This window comes from Diplotaxodon limnothrissa, linkage group LG17, assembly GCF_057381915.1.
Source record: "Diplotaxodon limnothrissa isolate DT_005_m linkage group LG17, D_limnothrissa_male_GT1.1, whole genome shotgun sequence".
Lineage (NCBI taxonomy): Eukaryota > Metazoa > Chordata > Actinopteri > Cichliformes > Cichlidae > Diplotaxodon > Diplotaxodon limnothrissa.
In genome coordinates, this window is record NC_140612.1 from 15,049,275 (window position 1) to 15,076,015 (window position 26,741).

The 26,741-nt window shown below is 40.1% G+C and overlaps 2 protein-coding genes across 2 annotated transcripts; both read right to left on the bottom strand.

The window, feature by feature from the left end:
• Positions 1 to 166: 166 nt before the first annotated feature.
• Positions 167 to 7,808, bottom strand: naprt (nicotinate phosphoribosyltransferase). The gene is made up of 13 exons (XM_085376485.1): positions 7,403 to 7,808; positions 6,137 to 6,264; positions 5,967 to 6,049; positions 5,552 to 5,682; positions 4,994 to 5,109; positions 3,920 to 4,116; positions 2,718 to 2,858; positions 2,496 to 2,580; positions 2,301 to 2,381; positions 2,107 to 2,209; positions 1,759 to 1,916; positions 1,354 to 1,461; positions 167 to 1,219 (listed from the first exon to the last, which is right to left on the bottom strand). The coding sequence occupies exons 1-13, from the start codon at positions 7,653 to 7,655 to the stop codon at positions 1,133 to 1,135; spliced, it is 1,671 nt and encodes a 556-aa protein (XP_085232611.1). The 5' UTR covers positions 7,656 to 7,808; the 3' UTR covers positions 167 to 1,132.
• Positions 7,809 to 11,104: 3,296 nt separating this feature from the next.
• Positions 11,105 to 14,610, bottom strand: lg17h8orf82 (linkage group 17 C8orf82 homolog). The gene is made up of 3 exons (XM_085376363.1): positions 14,313 to 14,610; positions 14,172 to 14,220; positions 11,105 to 12,023 (listed from the first exon to the last, which is right to left on the bottom strand). Exons 1-3 carry the CDS (start codon positions 14,475 to 14,477, stop codon positions 11,536 to 11,538), a joined length of 702 nt encoding a protein of 233 aa, XP_085232489.1. The 5' UTR covers positions 14,478 to 14,610; the 3' UTR covers positions 11,105 to 11,535.
• Positions 14,611 to 26,741: the final 12,131 nt, after the last annotated feature.

Here is a 26,741-nt window from a genome sequence, read left to right on the forward strand (position 1 = left end):
TTGGTTAAAAAAGTGCTATAATTTGCAGTAATACAGCAGGAAAGTTCAGAGATGTAAATACAACTGAAGTGGTGATTTCTTGCTCACAAAAAGCAGCCTTTGTTATTGAAGATGAGATTTTATTATTAAATACAAGTTATCAGTAAGAATTTTAAAGACCCCCACACTCAAGGTGATTATATGAAGATAATTTACCTTTTTTTTGCATGGCAGGATTTCTGGAATTTTACAATTAAATATGAAAAGTGTGTGTTTTACATATTACATATGAATCATTTTACATTAATATCATGTAGACAAAGGAAACGTAATCTATAATCTGGTGATTTCCTCTTAATTTAAGTGAAAAGACGACAGTGTGATGAACCTAAAGTAACCTGAAATTTCGATATTCCTCAGTGCCTTCATCCTGTGTAGTCTCACCTACATAAAAATGTTGATTACTGTGATTATGGATGAAGTGTTATGGATAAGAAAGCACAAATACTTTAGGGTCAAACTTCCTTAGCTTCTATACTGTCAAACAAAATCATAATCTTTGACAGGAGCTAAAATATCAACCTGTAATTGCTTCCACTTTTTCAAAAGCATGATCAAAGGGTCTGAGGTTACATATTTATTTAAAAAATTCCACTAACCTGAGTCTTAGTCCCAAGTTTAGAATATTATTAATATGAAAAAATAATTAATGCACGGGCAGCTTTCTATTTTTTTTTCTAGTTTCCAACCACGTCTTTCTTCAGCACCTTAACATGAACTTAATGATATTAATCTGCAACAAGGCAGCAAAGTCTGGTTCAGAGAACATGATTATTTCTGCACTGTTATGTCTTCATTTCACAGTGCGGCTCCTGTTTTTAGATTTGTTGGATGTTTATTGTCGAAAGTTTCCAAATGTAGAAAACATAACTATAAGGATATGTCTGAAAGAGTGTCTAACCCTGATGATCATTGCACTAAACACCTTTATTTTAATCCTTCTTTAAAAACATTCGTTACATCTGAATAACACCGGCGACACAACAGCTGTTATTCCAGTATTTGGAGTGTCCCCACTGTAAGGGTTCATTCAGACGATGCTCTATAAATATAAGAACTTCTGTGAGGCAATTTAGGAAACACTTGATTCGCTTTAGTTGGCTAAAAGAAAGTTGGTGTTGTTGCTGCTTCCTTTTTGGATCTCTTTGACCATGTTGTGGAGTTTCTGGGAGAGGGCCACCTAGTGGAAGAGAAAGCCACAGGCATAGGTAAAGAAATCTTTCACAATCTGTGAGAGTTAATTTCTGCATCTTAGTGAAGGACTAAGTTGGTCTGTACTCTTGCATTCAGTACAGCTTGTACTGAGAGACTTACTGTGTAGGAATCCGGCTTCTGCAGTCTCTTGTGCCGAGGGTGCAGAGTCTGGAGGGAGCGCTGGACCTTTGCTCTAGTTTCTGCAGTGCTGCACAAAGGCTGTGTGACCTAGAAAATGTTGGAGACACTCATAAAGGCAAAGCTCCCACACACTATAGTGGCTTGTTTGGTACTGTTTAGTACATGAAGTGTGATTTTTTTTTAATAGTTTTTAAAGAAAGTACTTTTCTTTGCTGTTATATTACATACGTTTGGTGTTCTTTGTAAACTTATTAGTCACTGATTAAAAATCTAAATGGAAAATCTTTAAGATACAAAGCTTAAAAAAAGTATGTATTCAGTGTGATTATCCCACAATTCTTCATAAGCTGTCTGCTAATGTTTGAGAGAGCGGCCCATCCTCACCTGTCCTTTACTAAACACTTCCTGACGCAGACAGGTGACCCGAGCTGGAGTGACTGAGAGGGCGGTGTGGTTGCATCCCAGGGGGTAACAGCTCAGTGGGAGTCCCGCCTCTGGAGGAGACTCCACCGCCAGACATACCACGTCTAGAAATGGATGACCTGCAGAGGAGAAAGGACAGAAACCAATTATAGATTTACAGGAACATATTCATTTCTGCCTAAAGGGACGATCATACTGCCATTCACGGACCTGTCTCTGATCATTTATAACAAGTAATTTGTGGCGTTCCTGTTGTTGTGCCACACAGAGAAAGAAGCTCAGCTGCAGCAGGTAGTACTCAATTCTCACCTTCAGGATCTATTAGCCGGTAGACAGCTTTCCTCCCAGGAACAGTGCTCTTTTCTGGGTCCTCACTGACCTTCATCCTGGGTCTTCCTCTCACCTCCACCAGCTAATGAACAGAGGAACAAACAAAACCATACAGGTGTTAAACATGGCAGGAGAGGAGAGAGGCTAGTAAGTGTGAATTCTCATTAAATCACCTTATATACACAGCCAAGGGAAGGTTGTTTTGTGCAAGTCACCAGATGTGTTCCAACACCAACTACACTGATCGCGTTCTCCTAAGACAATGACACATCAAGCTGACATGGAAAGGTCTTGCAGGGAGTCACTTTTACAAGTCACAAAATTTGACTGACTCCTAATGAATTACCCTGTATGGCCACTCAATTTACCTTACTGTTGACTTCAGCCAAGCTCTCTTCTGAGATGTTATTAGTCCCAACGATGATCAGGGAATCAAAAGCAGGAATGGAGAATCTGCAGAGATGAAATGAACAATAAGAGAGGAATCAAAAAGCAGTGACACAAAATTAGACGCGAGCCACAGATCTCTGGAGGAGTCAGAACATATCTCACTGTAAGTTTAAAGACAGACGGGAGGACACCTTACTCACTGCTCGCTGCAGAGTCTGAAGACACGGTGCACATCAAGGGACTGCTTGCAAAGGTCCCCGCTGTCAAGACGAACCCCCACCGGCCTGTAGCCCAGCTCACACAGTACCAGTGCCACAGCACAGAAGTTCAAGATGCCGCTGCTGAAATTATATTTACACACAGAATAGATGAGATCATTGAACTGCTTTGTGTTTAGCTTTGTTTAATGGAAACAAAGCTAGGGAATGGAGAAAAGACAAGGCTTAAAAGAGAAGGGCCAGTCAGTGATATCAATTCCTTCGTCCTCCAGGAGCTGACTGCATACTCTCATCACATGAAACTGATACCTAATGTAAGTCAGGGTGCCACTGCCTAGCCTGTACAAGTCTGTGTCCTTCCATGGATATGCCTCCCCTGACCATCAATGACCCACCACCAATCCAGTCATGTTTAATGATTTTACATAACATTCCCCACAGCTTCTCCAGACACATCAGTCACATGTGCTCAGGGTGAACCTGCTCTTAAACTGAAAATCACAGGGCACCAGTGGTGGACCTGTCAGTTCTAATATTGTATGGAAAATGCTAATTGTGCTCCAAGGTCATCAGGCACTCTTGTGAAGTCTGTTTGTGATTGTTAGCTCAGAGACATTCACACCAGTGGCCTGTTGAAGGTCATTTCATAGGACTATGGCATCACTCATCCTGTTCCTTATTGCGCAAAAGAGCAGATACAGGTCCTGCTGGTGGGTTAAAGACCTTTTCCTGCACAGTCCAGCTCTCCTAGAGCAACCGCCTGTCTCCTGGAATCTCTTCCATGCACTTCAAACTTTGCTGGAAGACCCAGCCTACCTTGTGATAGACTGATGTGGAGTTGGATTACCTCTACAACATCAATTCGTAGGGTCCAGGTATCACCTCATGCTAAAAGTAGTGACTCTGACTGTAGCCAAATGCAAAACCAATGAATAAATCAGTCAGAAAAGATGAGGGAAAAATGTCAGTGGCCTCCACCTTTGTTTTGGGGCTTGTCTCATTATTTTAACTCTAATCCCAGAAGTTTCAGTGACTAGATGCTTTATTCTGATTAAAAAGTGTTCCTTTAGTTTTTAGAGCTTCTTAGTTTTCTGGCTTTCATTAGCCAAACTGCCAATTTGTCAGCTTTATCTCATATATGCAGTGTAAACTTTAACTTTAACTTAATGTAAGGCAGGAGTTACCAGCCAACACTGTAGCTGTCAATCACTGGGAGGAAGTTCTGAGGATACGCGATGGCATAAGACAAGAAAGCAGCCAGCTCTCCCTCATGGATCTTCCCTGGCTCTGCTCCCAGAAGATCACACACACGACTCAGCCAGCCTTTTGTTAAAGAAATGATATCGACTGGATTATGCTCCCCGTTCACCGCCGAAAGTGTCTGTAAAGAGACAAACAAGACGTTTAAGAGTTTGTTAAATGCAATAGAGCATTTCAGTTACCAAATTACAACATAAGGAGAGCCTAACGTGTGCCTCTCCTGTGAAACCAGCCCTCAGGAGACTGATACCCTCTCTACTTTTGAAATTAGGGTTCAAATGGGAGCTGAATCTTTTGAACCATCCCGTAGTTTTGGTGGTGATAACTCAGGTGGCTGGGGACTGTGGTGTTTATATGCCACTGGTGCACGTCGTTCATTTTCATTTGTCAACTCTCTCTGGTAGTTTGTGTTTTTTGGACGGACCGAATCCCGGGCCCAGGGGCCCACTGTCAGGGGGTGCCCCACCCCCTAGAAGGGGCCCGACCAAGTCCCGGGCGCCAGGCCTTGTCAAGCAGCCACTGGGAGTGAGCCAGTACATACCTGAGCGCCCAGTCCCAGACACCGGGAACCACCAACACACGAGGGCATCAGGCACCGGCAGGGAGTGTGGTAAGAGGGGGGGGGGGGGGGGGGGGGGGGGTGTCCTCCTCACTGTCGCCGAGTGGTCTGATTCTTGCATTCTCTCTAATATTACATCACCTTTACCTTACATAAACTCCCAGACCAGCTTTTTTGGTAGACCTTGCTAGTATAGTAATGTTTTAATTCGCTTAATTGCATTGCTGCCATAATTGCATTGCTGCCATGTGATTGGCTCATAGGATATTTGCATTAATGAGTCGTGGAACATGTCACAGCTGATCTTTACAAACCCTGCCGAGTGTAAAATGGAAGTCATGTTCTGGTTTGCCAGTATAAACACATAAGATGTGTAGCTCAATTATCTGAATGGTATGGTTCCATTCAGATGACGTAAAGACAGAGTGCACATACTCACTTGCGGCCACACTTCCTCCAGGGAGGTAAAAGAAGTTACGTACGAGTGTGCCATGGTCCCTGCAACTGGGATTCCAAACAGGAAACCAGCCTGAACATTACTGGTAAGATCAAACCCTGAAAGATGGAATAAAGTCTCTGTGTGTATGCAGAACAGAAGAAAATCATTTCCACATTATTTCATGCATTATTTCAACATAAAACATGCTGGTTTTTGTTCATTTGATGTCATATAGTAATGTTCTTTGGGAATTTCAGTAAATACTGCAGACACGCTGTGTAAGACAGCATGGAAATGAAGTCCAGATCGCTACATTCCTTCAGAGGTTACAGATGGATGCTTTTATCCTCTCATTAAGACAGGCGTCCTCTTCATGAGTTTCGTTGGATGGAATGCCAATATCAAAAAAATCACATTTCTGATTTTTGATATTGGCATTTAAAAATATATATATATATATATATAGGAAAGCAGCCTTTAAGTGACAACTCCACAAATGTGCCAAGTTATCTGTCGAGATCTGGGAGGATCAAAACAAAGTAATCACACAGCAATCACCTCCGATGTGTGTGTATCGGGAGGCGGTGAGTCCTCCATCTGGACCCTGAGCCCTCCTGAGGCCCATTTCCAGCAGCTTCCTCTTAGGGCCTGCCGCCAGACGGAAACGGGCAGCATTAGTGCAGACCAGACTGACAACAGAGAAGAGAGAGGACACTGAAGCAACAGTCCATTATATAAATTTAGCTTTGCTTCAATGAAGCTACAGTATATGACATTTATATTCCATGAAAGCAACAAACAAAATATCGCAAATAAGCTTATTTACATTTTCCCAAATATGAAATAGAATTCTTCAGAAATATATTTCCTAAGGTCCTCGGGGTGAACGCAGTAGCTTTAAAGATGGCACAACATGGGAAAATAACCAGGACGTTACTTTTCCAGGAAAGACAGAAATATGACTATGTATTACCTGGCATAGTTGACAAGACACAATAGACTTGTCTCCAGTAGTTGTACCACAGCCAGTGGACCAGCCACTTCCATGAGAGGCACCTGAAGATATGATGACATGCAGCACTAGTTAGTCCCTCAGACTGTGACCTTTGAACCTCAGTTTAACCTTAAAGACTCATAGCTCACCCTGGCAAAGACCACAGTGCCTTCGGGGACGGAATGGAGCGTTACACCCGAACAGTCGAGGCATCGCAGAAACTGGAAGAAGGCAGGGTCAGTGTCTGGAGGCATGACAGAGCGCAGGAACTCCACATCTGGATCCATGAACACAAAATGTTAACACAACCCTGTAACACTCTCCTGACTCACTTCTCTGTTTGTCCTCCTGTCTCACGCACCTACACTCACAGGAACAGAAAAAAAAAAAAAAAAAAAAAAAAAAAAATCACATCGTTTCCTGTAAATCAGTGGTGCGACTATAACGAAGGTTAGACTAAACATGTTTGTTGCACAAGTGTGGCACAGTGATCCTGTCTTAGCGCTGATTACTTTTCACCTGTGCAGCTGCTAAAGTTTTAAAAAGTGCATTAATTCAAGTATTGCAAAGAAATTGGTGGTTTTACTTAACTGATGATGTTATGCTACTTTAGACCATACTTTTGTGGTAGAGAAAAATAGATTTCCTGTTTTTACTCAAGTACACGTTCCAACACATGTATAGAAGGAACATCATAGGTCCACCACTTTGAAGGCAGTGTGAAACAGTGCTCCTCTGCTGTGTACTACTGTGCAAACCTCATCACTTTCAAACACTGAAACAGTCCTATATCAAAGCGAGGGCAGCACATTAACATTAGTTACTGGGATAGGTAGCAACATCTAATGCAGTCATGTTATCCGATACTGATGCTGGACTGGCATATCTGTGTATCCAAAATCAACAGTGGTCCCACTCGGACTGACTGCTGTCACTCTCATACAGACAGACAGAGCACTAACACCTCGCAGTCAGTCTGAGTAGATGTGCAGTGGGCTACAGATGATTTGCTTATATTCCTACATAAAACCAAGGTTGCAGAGCCCCTGTGTGCCTTTTGCGGTTAAATCGGTCCTGGAGTAGCAAAGCTGCTGCTGGTGGAACAAATAGTAACACGATCATACGATTAATGGTGGTATTCTTAACGGCTTTGGGGAAACTGGACTTTACGAACTTAAAGAAGCACAGTTGCTTCTTGGGCTTCTGTAAGTTTTCACAAGTCACTACTTTCTCTTTTCCAGTTCTTAAGAAATAATAAGTAGTATTGCGCAACCAGTTCTGTATGCCTACCAGAGCTCCACGGGAGAGAAACGTGACTGTCAGCGGATTAATAACGAGACTTTTATTATTTAATCTAGCGTTTATGTCCAGTTTGTAGTCAGTGACAGTAACATGTAGTTAGTTGATCTCCTCACCTTCGTCTGCGAAGCGAAAGCTGCGCAGGAACAGCAGACAGTCGTGCACCCCGGCGAACAGCGAGAAGCCTCCGCCGAACGGATTGTCCCTGAAGAAGAGATCGAACACGGCGTGCTCGTCGTGGCGACCGGCCCGCCAGTACGCATACGCCATGGTGAACTGGTACAAGTCGGTGAGCAGCGGGGGAACCCGCTCCCGGATACACCGCTCCATAACCCCGCTGCACGTGCTGCTGCTGGACGGCGCTGCCATGTTCTCCCAGGGCTGATGCCGAGACCTCTGGGACTTGCAGTTCTCCCACCGACTCCTTTACCCCCTGAGGCAGAGACGGAGCGGGGCAGCTGGGAGATACAGCCACGGCTCACGTTGTTGCATTAAAGACTTTTCAGTTAGTCTCTTTGTTGGCGTACATTTATGGTCTAGTGATTCCCATTAGTGTCAGCCCGTGTCACGAGTCATGCGCTTAACCTAACGCAATTTTGGATGATGAAAACTGGATTCACTTTCAAAATATCGCGTCCATGTGGCCACCTGCTGTGAAGGAGCGAGATCCTTCAGCTCGCAATGTAAAAACCCACCATCTATGCATATATTGCAACTACAAAATTAGTCTTTATTTATAATGAGCCATGAAAATGTTGGAATATCTTATTTGATTATTTCTAATTTCTGACTAAATTTATTCCAAAATGTCAGCAAGCATCCTCTGGTTTTAACCTTATTCAAGATTCTTTATTTGTCAGTTGCATAGTTATGAACAGGGTTGGTCAAGTTACTTGAAAAAAGTAATCAGTAACTAATTACTGATTATTACCCCCCAAAAGTAATCCTGTTACCCTACTGATTACTTATTTTTGAAAGTAATTAGTTACTTAGTTAATCTTTAAAAACATTTACACCATTTTTCTGCATAATCCATCATATAAAATGTAATCAAATGAAAAAGTCTCTTTTTAAAACTTGTTTTATTAGTTTTAATTTTTAAACTTTATGCATCAAGCAAAACTTTAATTATATGCAACATTCTCTGACTGGAAGAAATTTGTTTAACATTTAAACCTATTTTCTGCACATTCCAGCATATAAAAAATAGGCTTTTGTGTTTAAACTCACACTTTCAAACAGATGCTGTAAAAGTTTTCTTCGAACAGCAGACGCTAATGTTTTTGTCACTTACGGAATCAAACTCAAAGTAAGGTCAGTACTTCCACACTTTAAATGCTGCACGGTCATACTCTCTCTCTCGAGATATATTATAGTATCCATTATATTATCCATTGTTGATCTGCACGCAGCTGTTGCCACGAATGCCGCACTCGCTTAGGTCACTGTCGTGAGACACTCACACACAAAAAAAATCATGGTTTTAGTAATGCAGTAACGCAGCGTGCTCACGGGAAAGTAACAGTAAACGAATTACCTTCTTTGCAATAGTAATCCCTGTCTTTACTCATTACTTGAAAAAAGTAATCGGATTACACTAACGTGTTACTTGTAACGCGTTACTGCCCATCTCTGGTTATCAACAATCTAGTAATGACTGGTCTTAGTTTGTTCTCTGCAGGCCACTATGTCAAGCTGAAATTAAATCTGGCAATGAGCTAGAGTCATGTGAAAAAGTCTTCCCGTGACTCTATGCAGTCCTATGAAAAACTAACACATCCTTAGTGCTTCCATAGGTAATTGAGAGGGCCAGTCACAGCAGGAGTTGTTTTAACACACTCCCACAGTGTTCCCAGACTTGAACATCACACAAATTTACTCCAAGGTCATACTGCTTTATGCTTAGAGAACATTAAAAAAAACAACAACCATAAAGCCACAGGCCTCTGGATTTTAAATGTTAACCATTATGACAAGAGAATGTAGATAAAAAAGAAAGAACAAGCATGTCTTGTTTGGAAGGTTGCTATGAGAAAGTCTCTTCTCTCTAAAAAGAACATGGTAGTACGACTTAGATTTGCAGAGTTGCACCTGAACAAATCTCAAGACTTTTGGAACAATGTCTTTTGGACAGATAAGAGCAAAGTGGAGAAGTTTAGTTGTAATACACAGCACAGTGGTGAAGGGTTAATGATTTGGGCTTGTGCAGCCATAGGACCTGAGCGGTTTGCAGCAGGAGCCTATCCCAGCTGCAACAGGGGAAGAGGCACCAGTCTGTCGGAAAGCTAACACAGAGGGGCAGACTATTCAAACTCACATTCACATGCATGGGCAATGTACAATCATTAGTTAACCCAGTGGTTCCCAAACTTTTTTTGCTGGCCCCCCTTTGTTTTACAAGAAAAATGTTCGCCCCCCCCCCCCACCGCGTGCACGCGCGCACGCACACGCACTAACACATCCTCCAACCACACACACCCATATTTTGCTCCATTGCGGTTTATTTCACACCTCAAACATTTAGTAAACAATTAAGCAAATACAAGTAACCTGCAATAAATTACAGGTAGTAAGAAAATAAACTACTAACTCTTTTACGCTACGTCCACATCTACACGGGTATTTTTGAAAACGCAGCTGTTTCTATGCGTTTTGACCTTTCGTCCACACGTAAACGGCGTTTCGAATCACCGAAAACGGAGATTTTTTTTAAAACTCCTTTTTTGCGTTTACGTGTGGACGAGGAATACAGAGTTCATCATGCAACGTCAAAGGTATGTGCCTTTTTCCACATCACCCTGTGCGCCACGTTATTGTTTACATGAGATGAATTGCATACTGGCAGATAGAGACAAATGTGTTAATCTGACCATCTTCAGGTTTTACAGGCTTACATTTACACACGCAGTTACTGTCCCTCCATTTACAAAGGCAGAGGCGTCACGGTGTAATTATTTTACATGTAGTTGTTTTTTTTCTGTGTAATAATATTCAACATTGCTATCAATACATTTTTCAAAAAATGCCTCTCTGAGCAAAACAGGTTTAAAACATAAATAACGGTGGGATACTGTTTGTCCGTGATTTGAACCGGGGGAACAAATCGTGGCAGGATCAGCTTGATATCATTTGTATCCCACTGTAACTTTACTCTATAAAGTATAGTATGTATATCTCCAAAATGTCAGGAGTAGTTAGTCATTACAAGAAGTGTTTGTGAACTAAATCACGAATGTGGGATACTGTTTGTCCGTGATTTAAACAGCCCAGCGCTGCTCCCGACGAAGGGAAAACCAATTCTGCAGTGGAGACCTACCTTGGCACTTGTGCAGGTGAAACCAAAGGGAAGATATGCTTCACCATATTTTCTAGTCTTTGGCTTAGAATGAAGTTGGTTTGGAAACATATTCAGCGATGCTTCATCTACTGCTTTGCGTTTCTGTAGGCGCCCATGCTAGCAGTGTCCAAGCATTTTGTTTTTTGTGTGACAAAAATAAACTGAAAACTAAACCTTGGAATATGTTATTAGTTTAATTCCAAAATATTTCCAAAGCACACTTCAGTTCACACTGCTTGTGATTTTACAGTGTTCAAATGAATACTCTTAGACTTTGCATTCAACACAATGAATGCATTTGTATCAAGTTTCAACTTTTAAAAGTGAGGCTACATCTGAATCTTTCTTTAAAAGGAATTGCACCTAAATTTGCAAAAACTGTAACTATAATATGATATATACAACTGTTAAAAAAAACTCAGTTTTACACCACATTCTATTGTGATACAACAACTTGGATTTCTTTTCAAGTTTCCTCAGGAGAACAGCTTAATTAATAGAACAGAAGTATAAATAATATCCTTCCTAAAATACGCATATCTCAGGACTGTGGGAAAGAGCAAGAGGAGGAAACCCACGTAGGCACAGGAAGACCACAACAGAGCAAATAACCCACAGAAAAGTCCCAGCCTGGATTTGAACTGGGTACCTTCTTGCTGCAATGTAACAGTCCTAAACACTAGACAGCTGTACTCTTTTGACTGTCTGGATAATTTCATCGCTTCAGGCACATAAACCGAATTCAAATGTGACACCTTTAGTGGGCTACAGCCTCAAACACGTTGACAAAAGAAGGCATTTCTTTGTTTGCAAGCCAAAAAAATGTTGGAGCTATTATTCATTAGTGATTCTCATTTCTCACACATCCCATCCCTAAGAAGATTTTAAACTCAGTCTGGAATCATTACCAAATTATCCCACTTCTCCCTGGTGTCCATTGCCCTGCTCAGCTACAGGGAAGTATCCTGCAAGCTCATTGGTCAGTGCGTGCTTCTGTCCTGCCCATACAAAGTATGTAGGCTGTCCTGACTGGTCTCGCTCTTGTGTATACACAAAGAAGGGGCTGAGTTCAATTGCCAGAGCCGACCTGACCAGGCCGACTCCACCTGAAAGCTCTGAGCAGGGGTGGTAAACTCGCCCGCTGACAGGATGCATGTACAGCGCCTCGGGGCGGAACAGGACGGAGAGTTTCTCTGCGCCGCCACAGTATGATAGCAGCTCCTGCTCGCCCTGCGGTCCAGTGGGGCTCTGCAGCAGGTGGGTGAAGACCACAGGTCGGTCATCGCAGCGCAGGAAATTCCTCTCCCTGCCGCACAGTGACAGGAAGGGGAAGTCATCCTCGTAACGACCACTATGATTCATGCGCAGACGAGTGAAGAAGAAGACTAGGAATTCCTTATCTGGTAACAAAAAACAAATAAATAAAAAATGAGGGCATCAGTAATGGTCTCACAAGTGGTATTAATGCAATTTACTTGAAATTAAAATAATTCAACTGTATATGAACATCGCACTACATTTTGTATAAAACTTTTTTAGTATAACATAAGAATGTGATATTAAATCCATAATTAAATGTCACAGTTTATCATCTCAGTGTAACACAATTTAAATGTCTCTCAAGGATTATCACAAAGTAAATTTTTTTTTCTTTTCCCAGTTTAATGTACAACACTACAATGTATTCAAGCTGGCTGCAATTTAAGTGAATTGCGAATTGTGAAATGTCACAAGTTACCTCTCATTTCTTTAGTCTGGTTCCTTGCATCCAAGAATCCAGACATTTTTATAATTAACTGAAATACCTGGTATAAGTGGTCTCAAGCACTTATTTTCTGAAGTATTTCTACATCATGTGTTTAATGTACATAGCTAAGGACCGGCCGCATATGTAATACACCTTATAAGTTGTTTTTAATTTAAAAAGCGCAAATGGTTCAAATATAACCATTTAACATTTGTACATGAATAACAGTAAGACAGAAGGAATAAATAACAAACAGGAGAAATATATACAATCAAAAAGGAAATAAAGGCACACACTGGAGAACAAAGTGCTTGGAAGCAGTGCATTATCACGTGTATCATTCTTGTAAGTGGTCTGAATGGTGAGGTTTACTCAGACCATAGCTCATATTGGTGAGGATGGTGGGCAGGGGTGGGGTGTGGGAGAACAATTTTTGTTAACAGTCTAAATGTCCCAGGGAAGAACCTGTTCATGAGTCTGGAGGTGTGGGACATCCTGGGCTCAGTAGTGGAGTACAAAACACCCAGGCAGTAGGACGGCTCGCTCTCCACTGAGGTGTGGTAGAAGACCAGCGGCAGCTTCTGGTCCAGGTTATTCTTCCTCAGGATGCGTAGAAAGTGCAGCTGCTGTTGGGCCTTCTGCTTGAAACACTTCATGGCTACAGACGTAAGGGCTATGGGTCTGTAGTCATTGAGGCGGTCTATTCCAGTCTTTTGGAGGATGGAAATGATGGCTAAGGCAGACAGGTGGGAATGGTGGCATGAGTCGGGGAGAGGTTGAACAGCATGGTGAGGATTCCCTGACAGTTGTTTCACGCAGGCTTTAACAACATCCCATGGGATGCCGTCAGAGCCGTCAGTTCTCCTGGGGTTCACCGCAAGGTTTGATCCACTTCAGAGAAAGTTTCATCAATGCTGCCTAACAGCAGCTAACAATGGTAAAACAGCACCGCTAACCAACAGAAAAATTCAGGACATCCTCATCACCTCATCTCAATATCATGTCATCTGACAGACGTGAGCTTAAGTGATTCATTGATGTGTATCAGACTCCATTCACAAAGTTTTGCAGCATCCTCCAGAATAAACAGATGTGGACACTCAGAATTCTGATGTTTGAGGTAAATAGTGGACTGACTGCCTGCTCTTACTACAGATTAACGCTGGCCAGAGTTGTTTGTTCTACAGAAGTCACTAAAGCTACGATAATGCACATGATTTGGGAGGCGTAAGAAAACAGAAATCAGTCAACTGCAATCTACCAGCATATAGCGGTGATATTTTACACGCTGTACCTTGAAGAAGAAGAAGAAGAAGAAGAAGAAGAAGAAGAAGAAGAAGAAGACGACGACATTCTTAAGGATGGGAAAAAGGGGTGTGACCATTACACCAGAACCGGACTGAAAAATCAATGACAACTGGTCGTATGGAGTGATGAATACAAACTTTACATTTTGGGCTCAAATTGTCGGCAGTATGTACTGAGGATACCAAACGGGACGGAAGAACAAAACACTATCTTCCCTGAGCCTGGACCTCAGAATTAATGAAGGGATGAGAACAAAAGAGTGCCAAAATCCAAGAGAGAGAGGTTCCAAGCTCGTTAGAATTATACAAACTGTTTATGCCTTAAACTGTATTTCCATGCATGTTTGGATATTTTAATAAATCGTTACATACATTGCCCATTTTCAATTATAAAGAAATGATGGGCCAGTCAAGAGTTTTGCTGTGTACTGTAACGCTGTCATTTCTTAATGTCAAAATAAATAATAAGTCTGTGCTGTATGTTTCTTGGTTACCTTTAAAGCAGGTGACAAAGTTTTTCACTTTGGTATCATCGAGGAAAAGCTGCAAGTAGAGGAATGAAAGTTAACATGATATTTACTGCTAAAGGGAGACTCCGGATGTTTACTTTTTGAAGAGCTAGTTTACTTTCTTACCTGTCCTTGATGGTCGATATAGTAGAAGTATTCTCGGATGCGTGGTGTGGGGCTCTGGCCCTGGACGTACGTAGCGGTCGCTCTGGAGGCGGTTAAGCCGGCTGGTCCGCGGCGCAGAGCGGCCAGAGCTCTGGCGCTGAAAGCCGCGGTCCGGAGGAACAACATAACCGAGTAATAGTAAATAGGCTCCGTATTAAACACGGGAACCGAAAATGTGGTGTTTCACAAACGACAGCCTGTGTGTTTCTGCTATTTGCACACCTTACACAACTCAGATTAAAGCCCCAAGTGTTTACAATCGAACAAACGTTACCCGGAAGTGTTTAAGTGGTGCAATGTGGTCATTTATTTTCTGCTGCCACCTAGTGGATGATATCATGCACGCGTTTGAAATGCAGATGTAACGCGCGTATATTTCATGAGAGGCTCGACACATTAGAAAAGAATAATAGAATTCTAATTGTAATCTTTACATATTAAATACCTGTGTTGTTATTTTACTTGGCCGTATCTAAAAATGTAGTGAAACAGACATTTTTAGACTTTGTAGATAAGAATCAGGTCATCCTAAAAAAAAAAAATCTGATGTGTTTGACTTGTCGGTTTGCGGTAGAAAAATGTGAAGTCCAACTCCAAGGTTATGATAGATGGATGAAGCCTTTATTTGTCACATTTGTTTTTTTACAATTATTATTGTTTTGTTCTTATTCTTTCAGTTTTATCAAATACTATTTGGTCTTTATTATCAGTCAATCAGACTTTATTGCTTTTTTTTATGTCAGTTCTTTCAGTGCTAAATGTACAGCACCCGTTCTGCAATGTCTGATTCGGCTGGTTCATATTGAACACCATGTAAAATCTCTCACATCAGCTAAAAGTGAAGATGTTTGAGAAGATATAGCCATAGCAATTTTTAAAAAAAAAGGCCAGGTGTACAGCATAGACCAAGTGAAGGTAAGAACAAAATACAGAGTATAACACATATGTATATGGATGTTACATGTTTGACAGTGACTGGTTGCATTAGTTGGTACTAACCTCATAACCACAGAGTACATATTGTTTCTGTTACAATGTTAGCTCATTGTATATTAACTGCTAAAGAAAGAGTGATCAGGTTTATTTGAATGCACCCTCTACAGGGAGTGCAGAATTATTAGGCAAGTTGCATTTTTGAGGAATAATTTTAATATTGAACAACAACCATGTTCTCAATGAACCCAAAAAGTACTTGGACGCGTGTGATGGAGCATTGTCCTGCATGGAAATCATGTTTTCCTTGAAGGATGCAGACTTCTTCCTGTACCACTGCTCAGAGGTGTGGACTCGAGTCACATGACTTGGACTCGAGTCAGACTCGAGTCATTAATTTTATGACTTTAGACTTGACTTGAAAAAATGTTCTAAGACTTGTGACTTGACTTGGACTTGAACCGGTTTACTTGAAAAGACTTGATATTTTACCCCAAATATAAAATTTAACATGCATATTATATGGAGATTGAAAATGTGACGTCATTCACGGGTAGAACCGCAAAGGATTCTGGGAACTCGTGGCAAGCGGTACTAGCGCACGCAGGCTTTCAATTAAAATCAGTCACACAGCGATAAAAAGAAACACAAAAATGTCAAGAAGCTGTTGTATTATTAACTGCAATAGCCGGTCGCATGACAGCCACGGGAAGCCGACGGGTAAAGAGATCGGTTGTTATCGGATTACGTCGTTGAAGAGAAATTGTTCGAGCCATGTTTCCGAAGTAACAAAGAGGCGACTGGATTGCAGCCATTCAAAGATCAAATATAACGTCCTAGAACACTCCAGCTCACAGGTTAGTCTGCTCCAAGCATTTACACGAAGGTCAGTCTGCTGTTGTAGTTAATACGTCATTTTCATAACATAATTAGTGATATAGGTTACAAGCAAGTCTGGCGCTGAACAGAAATTGTCGCGCTATGCTCCTTTGTTTATTGTGCATAAATAGTAAATTATCCTGACACAATATTGCGTTTCGCTTCTGTTATTATGGTACATTGACAAAAACATGTACTTTTATTCACAGGATAAAACAGGTTTTTTGTATCACTAATTGCCCAGTGCGATTACAGCATACAATATTATTGTCACTGCTACATTTCTGTGATGCTACCAGAAATTATTTCCACTACTAATTAATTACCGTTGAGCTCAAAGGTTATATTAATAAACGGTTAACGAATGTGTATTTATGAAGACGATTTGTGAGACTGGTAAACTTATGATACGTACGATGGTCTTTCGTTCTACACGGTGCATTTCAAGGTCCTGCACCCATCCGTCGGTAAACTGTACCTGGGCTTGTTGCAGTGACTGGAAGTTACTAAACTTCATGAGTGTATGCACTCACTCCAAGAACCGTATAATTATAAATATGCATATAAATATGCTAAGATGAGATAGCTGACTTCATCTAACTAGCAAATGTTTTCCAGGCTACGTTGGTGATACAGTTTTTTTTAATGTGTATGATATTTTTGTCATGCGATTTTAAAGCTGGTCCTACAACCGCATCCAAGAATAACATGCAGCGTATCTCAGAACTGTCGGTGAAAATTATTCTTGGAGCTAAGTTTAACTGAGCTGCATTTTAAAGAGGTGCAATTTCACAATTTGTGTATATTTTCTAAGTTCACTATTTTGTATGTGTTGAGAAAAACACAGATTTTAAAATTACATGGTCTAATATTTACATTTAGCATATAACTGCAACATTATTTTTTCGTTTGTTTTTTTTTAAAGACTCGAAAGGACTTGAAATTCAAAGTTTCAGACTTGTGACTTGACTCGGACTTTTACACCAGTGACTTGAGACTCGACTCTGACTTGCCTGACATTACTTGAGACTTGAGGATAAAGACTTGAGACTTACTTGAGACTTGCAAAACAATGACTTGGTCCCACCTCTGCCACTGCTTGAAGAAGGTGTATTCCAGAAACTGGGAGTTGAGCTTGACTCCATCCTCAACCCGAAAAGGCTGTAGCTCAGGTGGCAGAGCAGGTCTGCCACTAATCAGAAGGTCGGTGGTTCGATCCCAGGCTGCCTCCGGGCTGCATGTCAAATATCCTTGGGCAAGATACTAACCCCATGTTTGCCTACTGGTGGTGGTCAGAGGGCCCGGTGGCGCCTGTGTCCGGCAGTGCGCCCCAGGGCAGCTGTGGCTACAATGTAGCTTGCCAGTGTGTGAATGTGTGTGTGAATGGGTGAATGACTGAATGTAGTGTAAAGCGCTTTGGGGTCCTATGGACTAGAAAAGCGCTATACAAATGCAGGCCATTTACCATTTATTTACCAAACCAGTACTCCACCTCCACCTTGCTGGCGTCTGAGTCGGACTGGAGCTCTCTGCCCTTTACCAATCCAGCCACGGGCCCATCCATCTGGCCCATCAAGACTCACTCTCATTTCATCAGTCCATAAAACCTTAGAAAAACCAGTCTTGAGATATTTCTTGGCCCAGTCTTGACGTTTCAGCTTGTGTGTCTTGTTCAGTGGTGGTCGTCTTTCAGCCTTTCTTACCTTGGCCATGTCTCTGAGTACTGCACACCTTGTGCTTTTGGGCACTCCAGTGATGTTGCAGCTCTGAAATATGGCCAAACTGGTGGCAAGTGGCATCTTGGCAGCTGCACGCTTGACTTTTCTCAGTTCATGCGCAGTTATTTTGCGCCTTGGTTTTTCCACACGCTTCTTGCGACCCTGTTGACTATTTTGAATGAAACGCTTGATTGTTCGATGATCACGCTTCAGAAGCTTTGCAATTTTGAGACTGCTGCATCCCTCTGCAAGATATCTCACTACTGACTTTTCTGAGCCTGTCAAGTCCTTCTTTTGACCCATTTTGGCAAAGGAAAGGAAGTTGCCTAATAATTATGCACACCTGATATAGGGTGTTGATGTCATTAGACCACACCCCTTCTCATTACAGAGATGCACATCACCTAATATGCTTAATTGGTAGTAGGCTTTCGAGCCTATACACCTTGGAGTAAGACAACATGCATGAAGAGGATGATGTGGACAAAATACTCATTTGCCTAATAATTCTGCACTCCCTGTATATGTATGGAACGCCAGGACTGCCATAATGAATTAATTAAATACACCATTAAATAATTAATTAAATGTGGCAATAATTAATTAAAATTGGAATTAATTAATTAAATAAATAGTTATGATATATGTAATTAATTAATTATTGACACATTTAATTAATTATTTATGTATTTCACGTTTTAATTAATTATTGACACATTTAATTAATTAATTATTGACATATTTAATTAATTATTTATGTATTTCACATTTTAATTAATTATTGACACATTTAATTAATTATTGACACATTTAATTAATTATTTAATGATATATTTATTTATTTCATTTTGGCAGTCCTGGCGCCTGGCTCTCATCATGAAATAATTTTATCTGTCAGCCTCACCCATCAAACTCAGGGGGCGGGGTTAACGCTGATCGAGTCAAAACCATTGCTTTGGCCTGGTGGCCATTGTTTCTAGCACACAACAACCGGCATGTGGAAGCTAACAGAACTGAGCTTTAAAAACCCTGTTTGTGTGTTACCAAATACCGTTTTAATATTTTTTTAGCCGAGAATGTAGTGGTTTAATCTTCATGTGTCTGGTCGGTTTGTCAAGATACAGCCTCTTTGCAAAAGTGTTTCGATGATTTCGGAGATGTCGTCCCAGTCTCACGGCAAAGCGTGGGATAGACCCGCTCGCCTCGCAAGCAATCCCACCGACAAAGCGCAGGCCCCGGTACACAGCTGTAGTAACCCCCGCTGACTTCTTTTACTGAGGTTATATTTATCGGTGTTTTATTTCCTGATGTTCTTATGTGTCCTACGTGTTTCAGTCGCCAATTCTGAATTATAACTAACATTAAAAACATGTTTAAGGAGGAGAGAGAGCAAATAAATCTGTTTAACATCTGATCTTTGGGTTTTTGTTCAGTAATCAGCGTGACCTGTGTATAAACACATAAAAGAGATAACGTTGGTGTTTCTGTCATGTAGCAACTGCTGGCTTTAACTGTACAAAGGTTGTTCGACACTATGAAACACATACAGACTTCATGATGTTCGGCTAATATTTTTATTGTGAATATTAATCATGCTGACCTCGCTCTGTACACCACGCAGCGAGGTCAGCATATCCACGATATCCTCAGCTCCATGAGTTAACACAAAGTTTCCCAGCTGACTATCTAACTGCCAACTATTCCAGAGACGTGAAAATATACAGCATAAAGAAAAGTGTAAGAGACTCAGCAGCAGATTAGAATAACAGTTATACATTTAATAAATCACCAAATGAATCCAAGAAACGAGCAAACCTGTTCCGACAATTTGAATTTGTATTCCCTCAGCTGCAGACTCGCTGCTGTTTAAATGTTTGAAAAGGAAGATTAGATATAAACAAACGTCAAACATAGACTCAGTCTGCCTTCACATTTGATATGAGGCCAGCACGTATAGTGGCCTCAGCAGGCTATTACTGAAATACACATGCTATATCATAAACTATGATATAAATAGGGAGGTCCTATTAACATGTTTAGTTTTAAAGGACACCTTCCTGCCTTTAGTCTCATTCATGAGCAGTATTCGTTTTCTTCTAACATCCAGAAGTCTGCACAATGTGTTTCATAGTTTGTAACAAGCCTTTGACAGGTAAACATAACATGACCAAAAAAGCAAAAAAAAAAAAAAAAAAAAGAGAGAGAGAGAGAGAGAGTGTTGACATAAGAAGAGAAAATGCTCTCAATTATGGAGACAGGCAAATGGTTCATTTATGTTTGATGTGTGTTTATTCCTCCCTAAATATCGTCGGTGAAGTTTGCCATGCACGTCAGATTTTCCTGCGCATTTTTATACCTCTGCCAACAGAGAGAGAAAAAAAATCACATTCTAACAGACAGCTGGTGCTTAGAATACAGTTGAATAACTATTAAAAAACAGATGATATTTAGATGATAGTTCAGTCTAACACATGTGCCAGTGAACCATTAAACGTCTGTGAAACTATGCAGTTATGAAACGTAACTTTAACCTCAGCCAAACCGATTTGCTCAGTTGTAAATAAAACAGCGAAGTAAACGTGACCCGACAGACAGAACCTGAGTGAATGAAGTCCAGCGTTTAACCACTGAGAGCTAAAACTCAGCTGAGGTTTCAAAGCTGTGTGCTGGTGATTGGACATCAGCCGCTGATAAAGCTGGCTCGCCTATAAAGTGCTCTGTAAGGAAACAAGCTCCAGCAGCTCTGCGCTCGGGGAAAATACTATATTTACTTATCTTGTGCAGAAAAATGCGCTGACATTGCGTTATATCGAGCACCGGCTGCCCAGTTAAACTGTGACTATCACCAGGTAACTAGGCGTGTTTCTTGAATTAGCAGCAGGTGTTAAACAGCTGACAGATGAGGAGGAGGATGCATGCAGGTAAACTGAGGGTCTGCTGAGCTGATCGCTGGTTTCGTGAGAAAAATGTCAGCTCGTTCTTTATGTTACAGAAGCACAGAGACACAAGACCAGGCGGAAAGAGACGATCGTTCGGTGAAAATGAGAATCTGCGAATGCAACATGTGGAACACGGAGAGTGGAATATGTAAACAAACCGGTTAATGTACCCCCTCGGTGCACTCTGCATGCTAACTGTTAGCAGAGCTAGTGAAATCTCTGAAAACATCTGAGCACTTTTGCAAACATGTTCTATGTTGACAACCTGACCAGACATACGTCGCGACATTCGCGGCTAAAACACTGTTAAAAGTGTAGCTGGTGACAGAAAAACGGGGTATTTTAAAACTACACCACCACCATTGCTGCCTGTGATTTGATCTGCATTCTGGGATAACTGGCTGCCCCAAGTCTACACAAGCAATCGATTATCTAGGATCGACCTGTTTTGACTTACTTTGCACGGCAACCAATCAAATGTTAGAGAAGCTGCATGGGCAGCGTTAACCCCGCCCCCTGAGTTTGATGGGTGAGGCTGACAGATAAAATTATTTCATGACGAGAGCCAGGCGCCAGGACTGCCAAAATGAAATAAATAAATATATCATTAAATAATTAATTAAATGTGTCAATAATTAATTAAATGTGTCAATAATTAATTAAAATGTGAAATACATAAATAATTAATTAAATGTGTCAATAATTAATTAATTAAATGTGTCAATAATTAATTAAAATGTGAAATACATAAATAATTAATTAAATGTGTCAATAATTAATTAATTACATGTGTCATAACTATTTATTTAATTAATTAATTCCAATTTTAATTAATTATTGACACATTTAATTAATTATTTAATGGTGTATTTAATTAATTCATTATGGCAGTCCTGGCGTTCCATATATATGTAGTGGACAATACCTAATGTTAAACATTTAGGTTCGGCCTTCATTCGTTGTAGAAAAGTCATTCCAGGTTTGGTTCGAAAAATTTGATCAGGGGCGTTTTATGCCCATTTTTGGGGGTGCTTCAACACCCCAAAAAATGAATCGGGGGTGAATCAAAGCACCCCTGAAGATTTCTTACTTTTTTTGACAATATTTGCTGTTTGTGTGACACACTAATAAAAATACAAAAATCATACAGTACCTGGTTGAGACGTAATATTTTAACAACAAAAGGTTTGTTGTTAAAATATATTAAAATGGTTTGTTCCAGCTCGCCTCTCCCCTGCTCTGACTCTAGCGCCCTTTCTTCCAGAGCGATAGTGGCTGAGATGCAGCGGAGCGGAGGTGTAAGTGCCTGGCTTAAAACAGGACATGTTAGCTGCATTTAACCTTCAGTTGCTCTTTATATAGTTAGGTAGGAGTCAGACCATGTTTCTTTTTAGCTGAAAAACATTACATCCAGGTAACCTGCAGTGTTGAAAACGTGTTTTCCGACGATATTTGCTACCCTACAATCCGTCTTACTCTGTAGTAAAATCAGCTACATTTGACCGTCCTGTTGCTTCCATTGAGATTTATACAGCCTATTTGAAATCTAAAACTTATTGTAGCGTAGTGTTGTTACCACTGTCCTGTTTGAAATGGAATGAGAGAAGCTGCTTATTTTGTCATATGTACAAGTGATTTGAAAATTTGCCTTTTAGTTGAAAGTACACTAAGAGAGAACTTTTTTATTAGTGATCTTAATAGTATTTTTTGCATATTAATGTAATTTTTTTCATCTAATTGAATACAATCTATTTGTGTATGATTGTCAGTCCAAAGAAGGAGAGAGGAAAGAGAGGAACGTGAGGAGAAAGTACAAGGTCAGGAAGAACCAGGTAAGAAAACAGACAGGGACTAGTGACAGGCAAAACAGAAACTGTTAAACTGCTTGAGAGATGTGACCACCAAAAGTGATTTGCCTCAAGGTGAGGCGACGGAGGTTAAACTAAAATAAAAAATCTGCCATAGAGCCATAGTAATAGCTGCAGTAGTAGTAGCTTTTTTACATAGTATACATTGTACCCTAGGCAAAGTTGCCTCAATTTTTTATAATTTTTTTAATTAATATTTTGTACATTTGTACATCATCAGGACTCTTCTATTTTTGGAGTGTATTTTTTATGTATCTGTATTATATTGTACATACACAATAAAAGTGAATCTCTGTTCAAAAAAATGCAGTCAGTTTTACTGTTTACTCACTATGAGCACCATGCATTATTCTCCCCCAGTAATTAAGGTTAGGATATGTATTTTTTTATTCCAATCAATTCTTCTTTTGCAGTAGTAGCCTTTTGCAGCATTTAAATAACCTTTATCAGATTTGATGGTTTTGTTACAAACTTTTCAAAAAAAAAAGTGTTTTGCTTTTCTTTCACAAATGTGGGGATTAAATTGTGTTAAAATGTACAAAACAGTGATGTCGTGTTTTGTGACGAGGACCCAGGCACATAGAGACTTGATGAATTTAAGATTCTTATGATTTAATGAAGAAATTTGCAGACGAGCACAGAGATGGTAAAATTATGATGACTGATAACGGAGACGAAGACAACAGACGACGAGGACGGGAACAGGGGTTTAAATGCACCAAGGAGACAGTCAGAGAGAACTCGGGGCAACTGGAGACATTTAAGGATGCAGGGACTGACAGAGACAGGGAAGAAGTCTCATCGTGACAAGTAGTTTATCTTGCTTGGCTGGACAGCTCTCTGGGTGCTCAGCATCCCCAAAGCTCTGATCCTAGAATCGCCCTTGCATTTGATCCTGATTTTATTTGAAAGTGTCAACTGTTATAAACAAATTAAATTGTATCAACAAAAATTCAATCATGGTTTCACAATAAAAATGAAAGATGACAGTTTAATGATGCTAGGCACGAGGTCATTCTCATTTATTAAAAGGTTAAAAAATTAAAAAACAACTTACTTTGTTTGTTTTGATGCCTGGATACTTGTTGATTTGAAGAAAACAGGTGTGGTAAGGTGCTCTGACATAGTGATTTGACGAAAGAAGAGTTGAATGTATGAATGATCATGCTGTAAAAATGTAAACACACCCAAACCTGATGTCACCTGTTCAGTATATAAAGTGCAGTGCTGCTCCTCAGCTTCAGTATCACAGCCCAGGCAAACTAATCTGCAGAACTGACCTGTTCATCACAATGAAGCTGCTGTTTTCTCTGTTTCATCTCTGGGCACTCTCCACCACAGGTAACTACACTCATTTCACCTGCAGGTAGAAGGGAGTCTAATTTAAAGCTGTAACCTCCTAGGACCTGGCGTCCACATATGTGGACATCACATTTTGGGTTATTTAGACTAAAATACTCAATTTTGCTCTACATGGGCCTGATATCCACTTACGAGGACATTATACTGCTACTGTTCTTTTAAAATTTTAAACGAATATCCTCATATGTGGCTCTTATTTTTCTTAAAAACAAAAATATGGTTAAAAAAAAAATCTGGTAATTCTTTGTTTTTACATTCACCGGGCCCCAATATGCCCAAATATCAAAGAGAAATTAAAAATGCATGTCTTAGGAGGTTAAATCTTTTTTTAAATCTAACATTGTATTTTTTTTCCAAAGTTAGTGAGTAGTATTGACTCTACTGTAACCTGCTGTAACCCAATATGAACTTTCAAAACATCTCATATTTGCTATATATTTAAATTGTGATCATCATTTCTGTATTTCTCTCCTGATTGCAGCTGGAGCCCTTCTGTGTCAAATCTGAACAGATTTGACGTGTTCAACCACAGTAGCAAATACATGTTCCTCATCGGAACCAATGTGTGTTACAGCTACCATTCAAGGTAATGTTTTCTTCATATCATATTTCATATTTTCACTAAATTACATCCAATGTGAAGCTATTTGTGTTCCATCAACATTAACCAGCTGCACTTTGTATGGGCAGAAATCTGTGCCATCAGAAACTGAATTTGAATAAGTTAAATTTGAATTTGAATTGCTCCGATTGAATCTGAATTGTAACTTGAATAAATGCTTTTGAAAACTGAATTTGAATTAGTCTAAATTGAAATTGAATTTTATATTTTGAAAATGAATTGATTTGCTTTGAAACTGCATTTTATCCTTTAAAAATTCAGCTCTCGAATAATTTCAGTTTCACTTCTCACCATTCAGTTTCAGTTCTACAATTCAATTTCAGTTCCAAAATTCAGTTTTTTGGAACTTACATCCGGTTCCGGTTCAAGCGCAGATTAATAGAACTACGTTTTACTAGCGGACCGAAAGTGTTACTGACGGGAATCTAAAGCGTCTTGAGCTGAATTAAGACTTCAGAAGTCATTCGTCATGTCGAATGACCAGCGGATAAACTCTCAGGTTGGTAATAAATGTATTACATGTATAAAAACAAGCGTCGTGTTAACAAATGATAGCCGTAAGGTAACTTTTATGCTTATTGTAGCTGTTAGCTAAAAACGCTAATTTAGCGTAGTTTGCCCTGAATTCAGCTTTGACAAACAAATATGATCGACTGTTTTTAGTAGAATTCCAAAGTTGTCATCTTGTACCCTCTCAGATTACCCCCTCTGTATGCTTGCAGAGACCCCTACAGTAGGGAAACATGCAAAACAGTGTCCAAACCTTTGTATTTTAGCTTTATTTATGTCTTTCACAGCATCCCAACTCTTTAGCTAACTTAATAACTTTAGCTAAAGTGAATAGTTAGTCTAATTCATTAGTGCCGCATTACTGGATCACCTCTGTTTGAAGTGATATAATATGATATACAACTATCACTGTGTTTAACTACCATAATAATTCTTAGGGTACTGAGTGCATGCTTAATTAGATTTTTTTTTTAAAAGCATACTGCTCCATTACTATGTTTGACAGGCTGAAGTTGTCGGGTCACCTCCTAAATCGACCATCTTTTACAGGTGTTTTGTGCCAGAAATGGAGTGTCCACTGAAGATACTGAATCTCTACGCCTTGCCATTGATCCCTCTTGTGCCTTCATCTAGACAAGAGACATTAACTTAACCACTCTCATATGCTCTGTACCTACATCACCTTCCCTGACAGTTGTAGCTTGGCTCATCTGAGGGTGAAATTATAAGAATGTGTTATTTTGCAAAGTGCTCTCTAGGGTTCCTAAATAAAATATGGCATTGAGGTCATTTCTTTTGAATTAATCCCTTCTTCTGAAATATAAGAACCTCTCCTGGTTTTAATGGCACTTTGGATTTCCTTACTTTCTGTTCCACTTCCAAACCCAAATAGATGCTGACAAGCTGACACAGTAACATGGAAGAGGGAAAGAAGTTGGAAAGGACTACTACAAATAAACCTAATGCCTAACAATGAAAAATGTAAAATAAGAACAATGATAATAATAAAGATAAAAGATGAAGTAACAAGTTTTTAGTTTTTAGTTTATTCCAAATGATCATCCAGATGTCTGTGACATGTGATGACAAACACCATAATGGAAGGCCTTAGTCATCACATGCTTAAAGTCATCATATATTTTTGCATATGCTGAACAGGCAGTCAGACATGCTGTAACTGTGGGGTAGAAAACTGCATGAACACTATACGGCAGGGGTCTCAAACTCCAGTCCTCGAGGGCATGGAAAAGTTGCATGACACTTTGACCCTTGAGAACTGGAGTTTGAGACCCCTGTCATATGGAATATGACAGGTGTGGTTGAACTGCATGAAGACTCTGAAGTTTCTCTTCTCTTCTGGCAGGACAGGAATGTGGCCTTGTCCTGTGAGCCACTGTAAGGCTGTACTTAGAGTAGAACTGGACTGTCACCGGCCTCAGGCTCTTCACCCTTTTCAAAGACAAAGCAGTCATTTAGATAAAATATTAGATATTGTTTACCTGTAAATGCACAAAGTAAATTTTGAAATGTAATTATTGTCAAGAGTGAACAAGCACTGA

Excerpts from the sequence above, each read along its gene's own strand:
- naprt (XM_085376485.1), bottom strand. The coding sequence starts at position 7,655 with ATGGCAGCGCCGTCCAGCAGCAGCACGTGCAGCGGGGTTATGGAGCGG. Across the intron at positions 6,050-6,136 it reads GCACTGTGGTCTTTGCCAGG|GTGCCTCTCATGGAAGTGGC; the intron begins GTGAGCTATGAG and ends TCATATCTTCAG. Across the intron at positions 1,220-1,353 it reads AGAAGCCGGATTCCTACACA|GTGGCCCTCTCCCAGAAACT; the intron begins GTAAGTCTCTCA and ends CTCTTCCACTAG.
- lg17h8orf82 (XM_085376363.1), bottom strand. The coding sequence starts at position 14,477 with ATGTTGTTCCTCCGGACCGCGGCTTTCAGCGCCAGAGCTCTGGCCGCT. Across the intron at positions 14,221-14,312 it reads ATATCGACCATCAAGGACAG|CTTTTCCTCGATGATACCAA; the intron begins GTAAGAAAGTAA and ends CTCTACTTGCAG. Across the intron at positions 12,024-14,171 it reads CTTTGTCACCTGCTTTAAAG|ATAAGGAATTCCTAGTCTTC; the intron begins GTAACCAAGAAA and ends TTTTGTTACCAG.